Below are 15,348 nucleotides of genomic sequence, written 5' to 3'. Positions count from 1 at the left end.
TCTGGCCCGGTGAATTCATGGTAGCTAGATGGCGCAGCGCATATATATCCCTGGCCAGCGATCATGCGCGCAAACCGTGCAACAGGGCCAGTAACTGGGCTCTGGCATTAGAACTATCCTCTCATGGCATCAAGTGGTACTATACCTTGATAAATCTCACTGAACACCACTACTCCAGGAAACTTTGCATCCGGATAGCCTGGGATAGTCGGATGGAAGACATATATTCCTATTCATACGGGATCAGCATGGAATTGGATATATGATGCTGATATTGGTCTATTCTGCAGGGTAAATGTATGCAGTATATTTCTGTTATGTGTGGACAATTTAAATAAACAGAGAAGGAATACATTCCATCTTTTGGACATCTGAAACTCCCTTTTGATGAACAGAGATTATATTTGTGTGGAAGTCTCAGGGAGGGCCATGTACTCACTCATCTGCCCCTCCCCGCCAATAGTTGTTTTCACGTCGTAGGTAGATTCCTTGACCAGCATGTTTGCGATTGAAAAGACAACAAATTGATCGTTGAACTCTAGTCGATCATATAAATGCTAATTACATCTAGTTGATATCACTCCACTCCTTTCAAGCGGACCGCGCTGTGTTGATATCTAGATGATAGCATGGAAAGTTGACTCGCTCCATGTTCCTAATTCCTGCATCGAGGCTAATAAACTTTAACTACCACCAATCAAACCTTTAGCATCAATACCAAATGATATCCACCAGAGTAAGGACGTTTATACATACATAGTAGTATATGATGTGTCGCCAGCTAAAGAAACTATTCGCATAAAGGGCCAAGGTTACAAGTCATTCAACTCCTTGGCCGTAGCGTAAGGGATGAAAACACGACTACAAAAGCAGAATATGAAGCCAGGAGCCCCTTTTTGTTGATACGTTTCTCAATACATGTTTTGATGAGGGAAGCAAGCTGCTTAAAAGGCGGTGGGTTGAAGGATGAGGGAGGAACTGAGAAGACGAGGGGATGGCGAACGTAAAGGGGAGGTTGGGAGGTTGGGAGGTTGGGAGGTTGGGAGGTGGAAAGGGAGGTTTTTGGTTAATAAAAATAGTACGGAACCAGGATCCCGTGCATTATGCACCTTATATATGCTGCCACAGGTTATACAGATATGTGCAGAATATGTAGTAATGCAAATGAGCAGGGGTTACTTTGATAGTTTGAATATTTTTAAGTTAATAGAGAGGTATGTAGGGCAGGGTAGGGCAGGTCAGGGCAGGGCAGGGTGAATAGATGAGGCGTAGTAAAGCATAGCATTGTCCTTTGGTGTTTGTTGATGCCAATGCTCGCTTATGCGCTGTGAATACGCTGGTAAAACAAGAGATATGCAACTTTGTTGTCTCGAGAAGAACCGAAACGGGCGCTGCTGGTTGCTGTGGGTGTGCCTTTGCCTGAATCAGCCTTTGGCGAGGCATTCCCGCTGGCGGCGGCGGCGGCGGCAGCAGCTGCGGCCATAGACTTCTGTCTAGAGTGGCTGCCGGAGCCGGAGCCATTGACTTGGCTCCATCCCCTTCCGTTGTCTGGGTGGTCTTGCTCGTCAGGATCAAATTGATCATAAATGTTGTTACTGGTGATTTGTTCTGTGGAGTTGTTATGGCGCTCAAGAGCGGCAGAGAGTAGTTTTGGATCCTCCTCGCTGCCACCATAAGCTACCTCTTCGCTCCGTACACGACGGATATAGGTGTCGTCGAAGCGGACCCATTCTCGTCCATCTTGTCGACGGACTTCGACTGTGTAATGTCCTCCACTTGCGCTCTTACCATGATGATAAATCACTCCAATGAGCCGGTATTTTGGGAGGCTGCCATTCTGGGCAGATAGGGTATTACGGCGGTGTGGGGGGAAGACTTCCTTGGGAATCTCAAGCTCAAGTGGGTAACCTATCTTTTTCCAGATTTTCTGCGTACCATTGGTCACATTATCGTACTGGAAGCGCTTAAGGTGAAGTACGAGGACTGGGGGAAGGTGTTCAATGAACACCTGTTTGGTGGCATTGACTTTGGGGCCACGAGAAGATTGGAAATCCCCGTGCATAGTTTCAGGTTTAGTTAGGCCCTTAAGCGCGTCGATGATGTTGTTCACTTGAGGAGAGCCAATGTCAAGTTGGAGAGATTGATAAGGCTCGAGAGTCACTGAATTTTTGTTTCCAGGCACTCTGAATTCGGATCGAATTTTTCCGCTAAAGATTCGTGTAATGGGGGATTCACCAGAGCCATCACCGGATGATCGGGTGACTGATGCTTTCTGTTTATGGCCAACTTCCAGCCATCCGTCACCCGTAGACTCATCTCCGATGGAATGGGCGTCCACGTCAGAAGAAGTGGAGGCATCAGACTTGTCAGCTATGGCGTTCTTGGTGGCGTGGAGGCACTCTTCATGAAGCTCCTCGAGAAGGAAACCGAGAAATTCCTGGGCATCTTGCTGATGACCCCGCTATAAGTAGGTTTAGTATATTGAACATATAGATAGGACGGGAAAGGCTTACTCTCATGTCCCTGAAACGTGGGAGATGTCGAATAACTTGATAAACATATTCCGGAATAAAAGATTCACCGTACTCCTCCAATTCGTTTTGTTTCAACCGAAGCCTTAATTTTTCCACCGAAGATGCCGCATCAATAACCCTGAATTCCCGTAGAAACATAATCCTAAAGACTGAAAGTTAGATTTGACTATAATTTACCAAGCCGGGAGCACGACTTACATAGCATCCACTAAAGGACTGTCACTTTTGAAGCTATGGGCCGCACGACGGCCGATCTGGTCAAGAAATTCATAAAATGGAACACAAAAGATTAAAACTTGTAGAATCTGAACCGATAGTTAGAAGTGGAATCTTCATATACCGTGTCACGCGAATAGAACTTACAGAATTCATATAGCACATATTTCCTGTATTTACAAGGCCACGAGGTTCTAAGAAAGCAATTTTTTCACTGTATTGCTCAACATTTGCACCGAAGCTGTTCAGCGCTTCGGCCAGGGATTCACCCCGAGAGAGCGTCGGGGCACCAGCTTGAGGAGAAGGAGCGGCTGCTTTGTTTGCAGCCGCCTTCGAGCGGACAAGGTCAGCCCATGATTTTGGTGCCACTCGTTGAGGTGCTGGGGATGGAGCTGCATTGCTGGCGGTCTCAGAGGACGCTGCTGGCCGAGATCCTTCTTCAGTGGCGGCTTGTCCATTTTCCAGGGCAGTGGATGCTGTTGCTTCAGTTAAATCCGGCGTTCCAGGAGTAGGGTGAGCTGAAGACCTGGACTGCTTGGGAGCTGATGGGCTTTGAGGCATCAATGGAACCACAGGGATTACCGGAACACCTGGCCTTGTAGTGCTGGCCTGCCGGGTATGCACAGGAGCTTGTTGGGTGCTGGAAAGAAGAGATAGGGTATCTGGTTCGGGTAGGGGGGCGGCGGTAGGCTCTGGCTGTGCGAGTGGCTGTTCTTCGATGTCTTTTGCTTGTGGCTCAGCATTTTCAGCGTCGGTTTCGCCCTTGCAAGGCAATTCTACTACAAGAGAAGAGGAAGGCTGGGCAGGCCGATTCTTACGGCGTCGTCGTGGAGGCTTGGACGGGAAGGGTGCTTCTGGAACAGAGAGCCACGGGAGCTGTGGCAGAGAGAAAACCAGTCAGTAATCACATTGCTATACTTAGTTTGCCAATAACACAAGGTTGCAAACAACACCGGACTCACTGGTGGTTGGAATACCTGTCTTACGCCTGACCTAGTATCTGGCCTTTTGGCGGTGATTGGAGGAGGGGTAGGCCGTGCACTATTGTTGACAGAGGCACTGAGAGAGGCATTACTCTCCACCTCGCTGCCAGACCTCGTTGGCAGATACTGTGTGGACTGGTCCTCCTGTGGCTCTGTAATTGCCGGTGTAGACAAGGAAACCGGAGGTGTAGGTGAAAATGGGGACGGCTGAGATGTAATGGGAGTGCTAGTCTGTGTCCGGGGCGCCGGAGACATGTGCGGCGGCGGTGGTTGGTGGCTCGGTGGTTGAGGCCGAGGGTACGAGCAAACGATCAACGGGGTATTATACTGTGGGTAAGGCTGCATAGGAGGAGGGTGAGGAGGCATCTGCTGATAGGGATACCAGTTCTGGAAGTTTTGAGGCCCGTACGGCGGAGGCATAGGCACTGGTCCGTGAGCGTGTCCGTGAGCGTGTGCATGTCCGAGTGTATGTGGATGCGGGTGAGGGTGATGGTAGGCCATGTAGCCAGGCGATCGAACGTTGGGAGGCGCCGACGAGTATGGCACCTCATGCTGCCGCCGCGGAGGAGGCATCGGAGGCTGCCCATGCGGCAGAGGAGGGGGATGATGGTTCATCGCGGTGCGAGTGCCTCTCTCCCTCTGTCTGGCTATATTTTTTTTCTTCCCTTCAGCTGTTCTTGGTGGAGGCTTGACTGGCTGTCAAAATACGCTCTGCTTGGGCGCCATGCATAGTAATTGAACGGATGGCCTTGTTCATGCGGGTAGGATGTGAAATTCTAGCAAGCCACGAGCAGTTTATCAGACGAGCAACGGTGGTGGTGGCCGTGATTCAAGGGACTGGAGAAGGAAGTGTGAAGTTAGTCAGGCATTTTCCCACGCTCCACAACTACTTCTTCCACAAAACTTACCAGGGAAAAAAAATAGGCTGAATGAAGAGATCTGTAGCAACAGCAGCGCAGACTAACACTCACAGACATCAAGCAGCTGGGAGTGGCAGGGCTGCTGCTGGGGGTTTTATGTAAAGTAAGTATATTATTTTTTTATATTTTTTTTTTTTTCGATGAAGTCGTTGCGTGTTCCCAAAAAGGGAATTTTACAGTCCCCGAACAAGGATATGGTCACGGGACCTGGCGCAAGTTTGAGCAAAGAAACGAAAAAAAAAAAACACCTTCAACTACTGCTTTTCGTTTCTTTTTCACTGGTTTCCAAGGGCGCAGAAGGTTGATGGAAGCTGCTGGCTCTTTACTGACAGCTTTCAGTCTGCTTGCGTGGGCTGTAGAGCTTCTGGGGGAGGCGTTTGTACCTTTACATAGTGAATTATATGTGAAGGTACTTCTGTGTTTGTCCTGTTTGCATCTTGGTTTTCGCCCCTCTTCAAGTCTTCCGCCTTCGTCCTTCTCTGACTTGATGATGTCGATGGCTTGATCTTCCGTATATACAGCTCAGTCCTCGACTCACGCAGTCCTGCTCCCATTTTATTGCCTGTGAGGGAGTCGGAGACGGCAGGCAGCGGGCTTGTGGAAGTATCGGGGCAAGCACTTTGGAATGACGAGCTCTCCTCTCTGGCAGATTTGTCGAGACGGAGCTTGGAGCCAACCAACGCTGGGAACGCGCAACAGACAATGTCGGCAGGCCCAGGGCAGTCCTCTGCGCCATCTAAATTGACCGGTACCTCCAGTCAGCCAGTGTCATATCCGCAGTCGCAGTCGCAGTCTTACTCGTTTGGACCAGACGCTGCGTCTCGTCGAGTCTCTGGGCCGCTCGTTGGAGGCCAGTCATCGAGCAACCTAGCTTCAGCAAGGAACAACCAGTCAAAAAAGGCGAATCACAAGCGTCAGCGTAAACCTCGTTTGATAGATGAGGATGCTATTGCTGAAGCTGTATGTCCTTTTTCTCTTCTTTTTCTTCCTCCCCTCTGTTCAATCATCTGAACTTCCGACTGACTCACATGCAGACAGCCATGAGGTCGACTTCTACCAGAAAGGGCCAGACCTCCATCACCCATCTGATGAACTTTTCTCTACCTCCGCGCCCTCATTCATCTCTGTTCCGGCCGCATCGTAACGTAACTTATCACTCTGGGTACCACCGTGTTGACAAGGCGAGGTACGGCAGGCCCGGTGCGTGATGTGGGAACGAAGAGAACTGGCTGACTGATTAACGGTTATGCAGATATGTTAATGCAAACTACCGGTTTATTGTGAATCCGACGAAAAGTTACCATGCACAAGCCACTAATGCGGACGTTCACCTGGATTGGGACACCGTGCTGCAAGTGTTGGTGTCGACGTCTTCGCAACCGACGAGCTGTCCCATCTGCCTGTGTGTCCCCGTAGCCCCTCGGATGGCCAAGTGTGGACATATTTTTTGTCTGCCCTGCGTCATCCGCTTTATCCAGACCGTCGATGATCCAAACTCTGCTCCCATTAAAAAGGCAAGATGGAAGAAGTGTCCAATATGCTGGGATCCGGTCTACATGTCCGAAACACGATGTGTACGGTGGTATTCTGGGCAGCAGATCGATACGCTTATGGAAGGTGGTGACGTCTTCCTCAGACTTGTCATGCGTCGGCCCGGCAGCACCCTGGCCCTTCCCAGAGATGGGGCTGACAGGCATGGGCATGCACCCGATGACGACCTGCCGTGGTATAACGCTGCAGAAGTAACCGACTATGCGCGGTTTATGAAAGGCGGAGAGGATTACATGATGTCACAATACGATGCTGAGCTCGAGGCGCTTGAAAAGCAAGAACAGGAGGATGAGCTCCTTTTCGGACAGGATTCGACATGGACCCAGAAGGCTATGACAGCCATCAGAGAGGCCAAAGAGAAGATAAAGGGCATTGGCAACCCACCTTCTTTCCATAGACACGTTGCGGATGGGCAGAAACATGAGCAAGATCCATCCACAGCTGTTGGACTGCATGCTTCAGAAGGCTTGGATACGCTTGCTCCTGGGAATTTGTCCACCGAACCACCGTCAAATTCGATACAAGATACTGCTCTCAGTACGAATACAAGTCTACCGGGTGAAGACGAAGCTATCTCGTCAACAATGTCCAAGCTTGAGATACAGCCCCAGCCGGCCATCAAGCAGGCTTTGTCGGAGGAAAAACCACTCCCTCCGTCTATAAATGAATCAGAGAGGGCTCACCCTCCCGATATACCATATTATTTCTACCAAGCTCTACCCCATTTCTATCTTTCGTCGCTCGACATACGAATTCTAAAGTCTGCATTCGGCGACTTTTCTCTCTTCCCCTCGACCATATTACCCAGAGTCGAACACATATCTACAGGCCATATTATGGATGACGATTTGCGCAAGCGTGTCAAGTATCTAAGCCATCTGCCCTACGGCTGCGAGCTCACCTTTCTAGAATGCGACTGGACCGACCTTGTCAGCCCCAGCGTTCTCGAAAAGTTCAGCGCAGACATCGAACGACGGAGAAAACGAAACCGCGAAAAGGCGACGCGCGAAGAAAAAGAGCGTATCCGTGCAGAAAGAGAGGAAGACGAGAAGCGACTGGCCCCTAGTCGACGGAAGAGACTGAGCCTTTCGTCCCCTAGTGAACGGCCCTTTAGTGCCAGTGACTTCCAGCCACTTGGCAGTCTAACGAACGAAGACCATGTAGACACAAGCGTTTCCACGGCTTCGCCTCCGTGGTCTTCCACCCAAAACCGCAACCATCAGTCCTTTGCGGCTTTAGCTACACCATCAAACAGTCCGCCTTCCCGCCGGACAGTGTGGGGTACAGCAATAGTTGAATCCAGTTCTCCCGCCGCAGGTTCGAGCCAGGGCGCCTTTCCGCCCAACCATGACGACGGCTGGCTTCAGGACTGGGAAGCAGAGCTCCTGGCTGAACAGCAGGAGTACATCATAAATGGCGCCAACAACAGTGGCAGCAGTGGAAAGAACAAGAACACGCCAGGTGCCACACCTGGTAAAAAGAAGAAGAATAAAAAGATCACATTGATGTCGACCAATGCACGACGAGCTGCATAGCCGGCTTTTGCAAAGTACTAACCCTTGCCGCAGGTACTCCGTCCATTCTTTCTATTTGGTGATTGGATTTCCAGCAGAGAAGCTTGGTGAGGATATATACGTCTTTCCGGGGGTACAGAGTCTTGTTTACTTCTCGCGGGTCGTTAGATTTGTCTATATAAACATCAGATAAAAACAAGAGGATGAAAAGAGTCCCTAATCTATAACATCTTGTTAACTCTTCAACGCATCTTCCCGTGTAAAACTCCTGTGGTACTACTGTGTATGTAAACCGTCAGAATATACATGCACTCTCCACTATAATAACCCTTTCGCCCGCCCGTCTCGCTAGTGCCCTGCAAGGCGCGCATCCTGGCTTCTTCACCTTCGCTTGCCAGGGATCTCCAGCCATAGTTAATTCAAAACAAAACATAACCTCTAGAGTAAACGGGAAAAAAAGGACAACTTTGCACGCCGAGTGGCCTGAAAGAAAAAAGGAAAAGATCTAGCAATTCGACTTCTCCCTGTTAATTTTGATACCCTCAGGGGGGAGAGTCCTTCTTTTCGATCTGATACTCGCTCTGGTCATTTTGCCCCCCTATTTTTCTTCCTAGCCCAGTTTTCCACGCCCACCATTCCTTTTTCCTTTTTGCTGGAGAGGAGGTTTTGGATAATAATAATAATAATAGTTATTCGTTTGCTTCACATTAGCCATGACCGTGACACGATCACAGACGGGCAAGACCCCTAAGTAAGTGCGCCCCCCCTAGCCTGCAGGACAATACGCCAGCCAGCCGTCCTTTGTCGCAAGAGATAAATAGCTGCGACTCCCAACTTCTTATTTCAATTGACTAGAGGAAAAGGAAACCGGCTGACAAAAGTCACTTTGGAATAGAAAGACGCAGCAGGACGTATATTTGGAGACCCCCTCGCGACGCATCACCAGGAGTCGATCGTCTGCCACCCCCGAAGTGAGCGCTGAGCTGGCTGAATCGCTGGAGAAGCCGAAGATGTCGAGCCCTCGCAAACGTGCATCCGCGAAGCAGGTGGAAGAGTCCACTCTCAAGCCCAGCGTGGAGGTAGAAGTGTCTGCTTCTGCAGCTGCCAATGGTGCCAATGGCGCGCATGAGAAGAGGGACGACGGAGCGCAGACCGAAGACCACAAAGTCACCGACCACATCGAATTTGGCGGAACTCCAGGGGTGACTGCGATGATGATAGGGTTCCCTTGTCTGATGTACTACATGTGGATTGGAGCGACCTACTACGACGGCGCGTTGCCGACTCCGTCTGAGGGACAGCCTACCACCGACTTCCTGCTACATCTCGTCAACTTGGTGTACACCGGCGCATTCCCTTCTCTGAAGGCGTGGACGATCTACTGGGGCTTCTTCATCTTCGAGGCTCTCGCATACATGTATCTGCCCGGCATCACCGTCAAGGGAAGGCCTTTGGAACATCTGGGAGGGAAGCAATTGACGTATTACTGCTCTGCCGTCTGGTCCTTCTACACCACCATCGTCCTGGCCGTTGTCCTTCACGTCACCGGAGTGTTCAAGCTGTATACCATCATGGATGAATTCGGGCCCATAATGAGCGTAGCCATCATCACCGGCTTTGTGATCTCTATCATCGCCTATTTCTCTGCCATTGCGCGTGGTGCTCAGCATCGCGTGACCGGTTACCCGATCTATGACTTCTTCATGGGTGCAGAGCTGAACCCGAGACTCTTTGGAATATTGGACTTTAAGATGTTTTTCGAGGTTCGATTGCCATGGTACATCCTTCTCCTTGTATCTATGGGTGCGGCGGCCAGACAATATGAGCTGTATGGATACGTCTCTGGAGAAGTGGGATTCATCCTCATGGCGCACTTCTTGTATGCCAACGCATGCTCAAAGGGAGAGGAATTGATCATTCCTACTTGGTACGAGAGCACATTGATAAGGACAACAATAGGCGGTAATACTATTCTAACAAACTGATATCTAGGGACATCTACTATGAAAAATGGGGTTTCATGCTTATCTTTTGGAACTTGGCTGGCGTTCCGCTCAGCTACTGCCATTGTACTGTCTTCCTGGCGAACCGTCACCCTTCCACTTACGCCTGGAACAAATATGCCCTCGCTTTCCTCTATATCGCCTACCTTTTTGTCTACTGGGTCTGGGATACCACCAACAGCCAGAAGAACAGATTCCGCCAACAGTCGCGTGGTCATGCCGTGATCAGAAAGACCTTCCCGCAACTTCCATGGCAAACTGTCAAGAACCCAAAGACAATCACCTCGAAGAAGGGAGATACTATCCTTGCTGATGGCTGGTGTAAGTATCACTCCGTTTCAATTCTACCTTGAGATGCATTTCTAACATTCATATTAGACGGATATGCCCGCAAAATTCACTACACGTGTGATCTCTATTTTGCCATCAACTGGGGATTGATTACCGGATTTACCAGCCCATTCCCTTGGTTCTACCCTGTCTTCTTCGCTGCTATGATCACTCACCGTGCAACCCGAGACATCCAACGATGCCGTGCTAAATATGGAGAGGCATGGACCGAATATGAGAAACAGGTTCCATACCTTTTCATCCCTGTAAGTTTACCATTTATGGATCTCGTCCTTACTGGCAGAGAGCTTGACTAAGTGATATTTCTAGTACGTGATCTAAGATCACTTGGTCAACCGCCTGAAGGTAACTTGTTACCCAACGTATAAAACCCCTTCTTTCTAATTTCCTGCCTCTTGCCTCCCCGCGTGGCCTTGGTTTCTCTTATATTCACATCTTTTTTCTTTACCAGCATTTTGATTTAATCGGAGGTACCTGTTTACCTTCGCTAGGGCCAGAGAAAGGAGTGAGAACGAAAGTAAAGATAGAAGGATGAATTACAATAGATATATAAAGAAGAAATGAATTATTTGTTTGTCAACACTCAGCCTTTCGTCTAGCCCTTGTCCTTCATTTATCATATTCAACTCGGCTTCCGGCCATATACAAATCTCACCTGGAAGTACAGGTGCGACTGGGGGTCAGCGAAATCGTTCCGCACCGCCGTAAAGAGCACATCAAGCTCTTGAGTAGTCCAGCCCAAAATGCGAGTGAATACAGCGAGTGAGCTCGATTCTAACCACTCTCGAACATTCATTGCTTGGTAGTGACCTATCTCTTTCATCTTCGGGTCTGGCGACCACCGTCCCACCGGCACCTGCCCATAGGTCAGCAACATACAGAAACAGCCTATATCCTTATTACATGTCACTCGCCTTGACAACTTCATCAACAACATCTACAAACCCCGCTCTCCGCATTTTCTCAGCCCAGGTATGCTCGACGTCCAAAGGCTTGCCAAATTCCTTGTTTCCCTTTACGAGCAACTTTTGCCATAGATTGGCCGTCACGGCCCTTTCGCGTGTTCCGTCATCCGAAAAGAAATTTGCTTCCGTACTCTGCATTTCGAGATACCCATCCGGAAGCAAACTGTTATATGCCTGGGCGAAGAAATGGTCATAGTCAGAAATGGAGCCTGCAAGATTGCGGGCGTGGATGTAGTTGAAGAGGTTTGATTCATTGTACTGCCATTCCTCTTCGAAGTCGTCAATTTCGAACGTGCAGTTACGTGGGATCCTGCATGGAAGGACGAGGGGTATTTAGCCAGGTTCTTCTCCTATCCTTTCGGCAGGTCTTCTCACCATAATCGTTGGATTGGGCTTAGATCAGTACCTAAGTTGCGTGAGTATTAGCAGAGTTTATCATAAACAACAATATGGGTCTGAATCATACCCAATACTTCACAGTAAGGGTATCGCCTTTATTTATGCAAGGTTAGAAAAAGTGCTGCTCGAAATCATTTCCCCTGAATAAAAGATGGCTATCTCACTCGGCAAATTCAAATGCCCAAGTACCAGTCCCAGTTCCCAGATCAAGTACTCGCTCTGGGTTTCCTTTCAATGGAGCTCGGTATAGTCTCCCATTGAGAAGAAGATAATATATCCGATGCTCCTTTATTAAGTTAGAAATGGTAATGCAAGGATATCAAATCATAGGCTTGGTCACTTCTACTTACTAGTTCCATACGATCCTGTTCTCTTTTATCATTTGGCTTTTCATGGGTATATAAGTAAGTTCATGAGTTTCTTCTTGGGAACAGATAATGTATATCTTTGGTAACTGACCAAGAGATATGCTCCGTCTCGATAGCCGTGGTATCGACGTTTGTTCTATCCCAGAGTAAGTAGTCATCCCTCTCAGAGGTCTCTCAGTTAAAATATCAAAGTCATATCTATGAACAGGGTATGCAAGAGGTTCAGCAGCCTACCTCATATCTATTTAACCAATATGTGAAGTTAGCAAGTTCTCAGAAATGTAGCGTAGGTAGTATTCACCTGTAGTTGTAAACGGAGGAGGAAACGGACGTTGTTCCACTGCATCCGATGAACACGATAGTATTAACATTTCCGTACCCTTACCTGAAGTCTCATATTCCTGGCTTTCTTTCTATTCGCAGGATACTCTTTGTTGGTTTCCTTACCGATGGGATGGTGTCCAAATATCAGGTTCATATTCCATGATGGTGTCCTCATTATCCTATACGAAGTTAAACGACCACGATAAAGAATAACTATTGGGAGGCAAGTTCTGCGCAAGAGCTTACACTATCAACCTCGATGATATCGTCCATATCCATAGTTTACTGATAAGTGGATTATCTCTAGGCCTTGGGATCTGTGGTGCAAACTTCCGGACGGTTATGGTTCCTAGACTCCATATGAACCAACTTTTCTCGAGATAGACATAATGTTCTGGGCAGTATACTTTCTATACACTTCGAGATATCGTAGATACGAGCAGATGTGCCCGCGGAGAGTTCAAAATGCCAGGAGTGGTTGGTGATCTATGATTTGTGAACAAAGACGGTTTATCGAATCCAGAGAGCAGGAAGCACAGGAAAGCGAAAGAAAGCAAAAAAAAGCCCTCCATGGAAATCCAGCCAGGGTAAAAAGCACGTTGGCAAGAGCCTTTTTTTTACCTTCACAGCCTGGGCTGTATGTTTGCTTTTTGGGCTGAATCCCGAACGAATCCAACAAGTCCTTTGCTCCTCCTCTTGCGTATTGACTAACAAGCTGGTTGGGCTGTGGCTGGTTCATTATCCTTGATCCCGACAGCTGTAGTTTAATATATTATAAGCATACTTCTTATGTGTTCTGTCTCTGTGGACATGCACAAGTGGCAAACATCCAGGCCTCTGCCCTTCTGTTGGACCGGTGAGGAAGAAAAGAAACAACCCCCCAAAGACAAGCCATGACAGGGCAAACAGGGGTGAAACAGATATAGACAGTATCATCCCCGTAACCCCTTTATATCCATATTGGCGCCATGGATCATCACTGGCGAACCAATAGAACCCGCCAGCCTGGTAGGTTAAAAAAGCGATGTATCCGAAGAACCAAAACGCTGGGTCATCCTTGCGTTAAGCTTGTGCAGAGACGAGCCAGGTTTCGTTGCGTTGTCCACTTCGTGGATGGCCGTGGCTGTTGCGGTGCGAGGGGGAAAGAGGTCGTGGCAGCCAAAGGTGTAACCAGGCAAGTAACTAACCAGTTAGCCAGCTTGTTATGATGTGCTTTGTGCATATGAGGTCGATTTCAAAAAGTGAACGAAGATTTCACTCTTGACTTCATCGGAAGCGCTCAGTCCTCCACTCTTGATGCATGATATCAGGGATACGATGCATCTCACAGTCGCTCTACGGAGTCCTCCGTCCCGAGTTACTATGTAGTTCGAATGTCCGATTTGACATGGACCTCCGTTTTCCTCCCGAATATCGGCGACCAGCCTTGGATGGACATAATAGGTGTAGGTTATGCCCATATGGATCTGGTGAACACGATCAACGAGTTAGCTGCCAGATACATAGAAGTGCTTTGGCATGACATCTACTGAAGTACTCAGTACAAGCTTGAGTTTAACCGTCAATGTCTTGGTCAAATGGATCCAACTTTGTAGCTGGACTTGTTTCCTCCTACTTCATATATGACATCTGAAATGACGTCAGAGCAGCTGGTGTAAATAATAGCCAGATAGTGAGGCAGAGGGGGATGAATTCGCTCTTATACACAGTCCAGTTGATGGTTGAGATCTGAAATAATCAATCACGATGGCGCTGTTCTTGCAAGGCTGCACGTTTGCTCAGCAATACGCTTCCTCGCTGCTTCATGGAAAATCCCAATCGTCCACCAGGTCTCTAAAGCTGGGTGTCTTGTCGACAGCGGGGATTAATTCAGCGGCTGGTAACTAACTAATACTTCCCGTCTGATCCTTTCTTTTTTTAAACAACAATAATAGGCCGTCAGCTAATGTCAATTACTACTAGTTATCCACCCAGCAGAAACTCACCCTGACGTGGATCTGTATGGAATTGCATCTCGAGATGCTGGAACAGCAAAGAAGGCAGCTGAGAGATATGGGTTTTCAAAGTCGTATGGTTCCTATCAGGAGCTGTTGGACGACCCCATTATCAGCATGGTCTATATCTCATTACCAAACAGCATGCACTTTGAATGGGCCCGGAAGGCGTTAGTTGCTGGTAAACATGTGCTGTGTGAAAAGCCATTTACATCAAACGCCAACGAGGCAAGGATGTTGATCCAGGAGGCAACTGAGAGAAAGTTGATTGTCGAAGAGGCTGTACGCTGTCCATCTACGTCCTGTTCTATATCAACGTTACTAACTATAGCCTCTAGTTCCATTGGCAGTTCCATCCTGCAGCCCATTTATTCAGAGATATCCTTCAATCGAATAAATATGGGAGAATTATCCGGACTGATGCCTGGATGACATCTAGCCCTGCCATACCTGCAGGAGATATAAGGTGGCAGTACGACCTAGGCGGTGAGCTTATACTACCAGTGCGAATAACTAGCCATCTTTACTAAGGGGGCCATCATAGGTGGTTCACTGATGGATGAATCCTATGCATTATCGTTCACTCGGTATGCGCTCCAGTCCAAACGTCCAAAGCAGGTTCTCTCTGCAGCAGCTCGGCCATCAAAGGCCGATGGCCGAGTTGACGCTGCAATGCATGCATTACTACTATTCGAAGACGATGCTGGCAACCCCATAACTAGCCGTATCTACACTGATCTGTCTCGCAGTAAGCTATGTGGCGTCATCCCCCGTGTCTGGGAACTACCATCAATCGAAGTTGAAACAGATGCAGCGATTATCTATTTCTACAATGCGATGATGCCGCATATTTATCACTATATATCAATCACCGATAAGCGGACCGGAATCACAGAGTACAAGACGCAGAGCTCGGGAGGGCCTATCTGGGGTGAAAGATGGACCACAGGCGGAAAAGGAGGGAAGAGTTACTGGAGCACGTATCGATGGCAGCTGGAGGCGTTTGTGGAGAAAGTCAGAGGTAAAGAACCAATCTGCTGGGTTCCGTGGGAGGATACTGTAATACAGATGGAATGCATTGATGAGATTTATAAAAAGGCTGGGATGCCCGTTAGGGGAGACCCGGCGGAAATTGAAAAGGATGAGAAAGTCAGGATGGCCGAGAAAATCGAGCAGGCGGAGAGAAACGAGAGAAGCGAGAAGACTTGAATTTGGTTATTCTGGTA

General features: G+C 48.5%; 6 protein-coding genes across 6 annotated transcripts; 3 read left to right on the top strand and 3 right to left on the bottom strand.

The window, feature by feature from the left end:
* Positions 1–113: 113 nt before the first annotated feature.
* On the bottom strand, positions 114–500 carry MCYG_05346 (uncharacterized protein; the record flags this gene model as incomplete). Its single annotated transcript, XM_002845431.1, has 2 exons — positions 114–229; positions 440–500. 2 exons carry the CDS (start codon positions 498–500, stop codon positions 114–116), a joined length of 177 nt encoding a protein of 58 aa, XP_002845477.1.
* Positions 501–1,318: 818 nt separating this feature from the next.
* MCYG_05345 (ubiquitin-specific protease) lies at positions 1,319–4,348 on the bottom strand (the record flags this gene model as incomplete). Its single annotated transcript, XM_002845430.1, has 7 exons — positions 1,319–2,461; positions 2,514–2,523; positions 2,587–2,652; positions 2,733–2,839; positions 2,898–2,920; positions 3,020–3,626; positions 3,713–4,348. The coding sequence occupies 7 exons, from the start codon at positions 4,346–4,348 to the stop codon at positions 1,319–1,321; spliced, it is 2,592 nt and encodes an 863-aa protein (XP_002845476.1).
* Positions 4,349–5,355: 1,007 nt separating this feature from the next.
* Positions 5,356–7,739, top strand: MCYG_05344 (RING finger domain-containing protein; the record flags this gene model as incomplete). Its single annotated transcript, XM_002845429.1, has 3 exons — positions 5,356–5,613; positions 5,688–5,839; positions 5,906–7,739. The coding sequence occupies 3 exons, from the start codon at positions 5,356–5,358 to the stop codon at positions 7,737–7,739; spliced, it is 2,244 nt and encodes a 747-aa protein (XP_002845475.1).
* Positions 7,740–8,431: 692 nt separating this feature from the next.
* MCYG_05343 (Delta(24(24(1)))-sterol reductase) lies at positions 8,432–10,393 on the top strand (the record flags this gene model as incomplete). Its single annotated transcript, XM_002845428.1, has 5 exons — positions 8,432–8,469; positions 8,614–9,645; positions 9,711–10,042; positions 10,100–10,317; positions 10,382–10,393. The coding sequence occupies 5 exons, from the start codon at positions 8,432–8,434 to the stop codon at positions 10,391–10,393; spliced, it is 1,632 nt and encodes a 543-aa protein (XP_002845474.1).
* Positions 10,394–10,694: 301 nt separating this feature from the next.
* On the bottom strand, positions 10,695–12,303 carry MCYG_05342 (conserved hypothetical protein; the record flags this gene model as incomplete). The annotated part of the gene is made up of 8 exons (XM_002845427.1): positions 10,695–10,928; positions 10,987–11,347; positions 11,413–11,443; positions 11,626–11,722; positions 11,798–12,002; positions 12,039–12,045; positions 12,120–12,144; positions 12,190–12,303. 8 exons carry the CDS (start codon positions 12,301–12,303, stop codon positions 10,695–10,697), a joined length of 1,074 nt encoding a protein of 357 aa, XP_002845473.1.
* Positions 12,304–13,096: 793 nt separating this feature from the next.
* MCYG_05341 (NAD binding oxidoreductase) lies at positions 13,097–15,331 on the top strand (the record flags this gene model as incomplete). Its single annotated transcript, XM_002845426.1, has 4 exons — positions 13,097–13,136; positions 14,091–14,404; positions 14,461–14,608; positions 14,667–15,331. 4 exons carry the CDS (start codon positions 13,097–13,099, stop codon positions 15,329–15,331), a joined length of 1,167 nt encoding a protein of 388 aa, XP_002845472.1.
* Between the last annotated feature and the right edge of the window lie 17 nt (positions 15,332–15,348).

Source organism: Microsporum canis, genomic scaffold, assembly GCF_000151145.1.
Source record: "Microsporum canis CBS 113480 supercont1.5 genomic scaffold, whole genome shotgun sequence".
In the NCBI taxonomy this organism is placed as follows: Eukaryota; Fungi; Ascomycota; class Eurotiomycetes; order Onygenales; family Arthrodermataceae; genus Microsporum; species Microsporum canis.
Note: the sequence above shows the minus strand (reverse complement) of the source record. Positions and strands in the feature narration are given on the sequence as shown.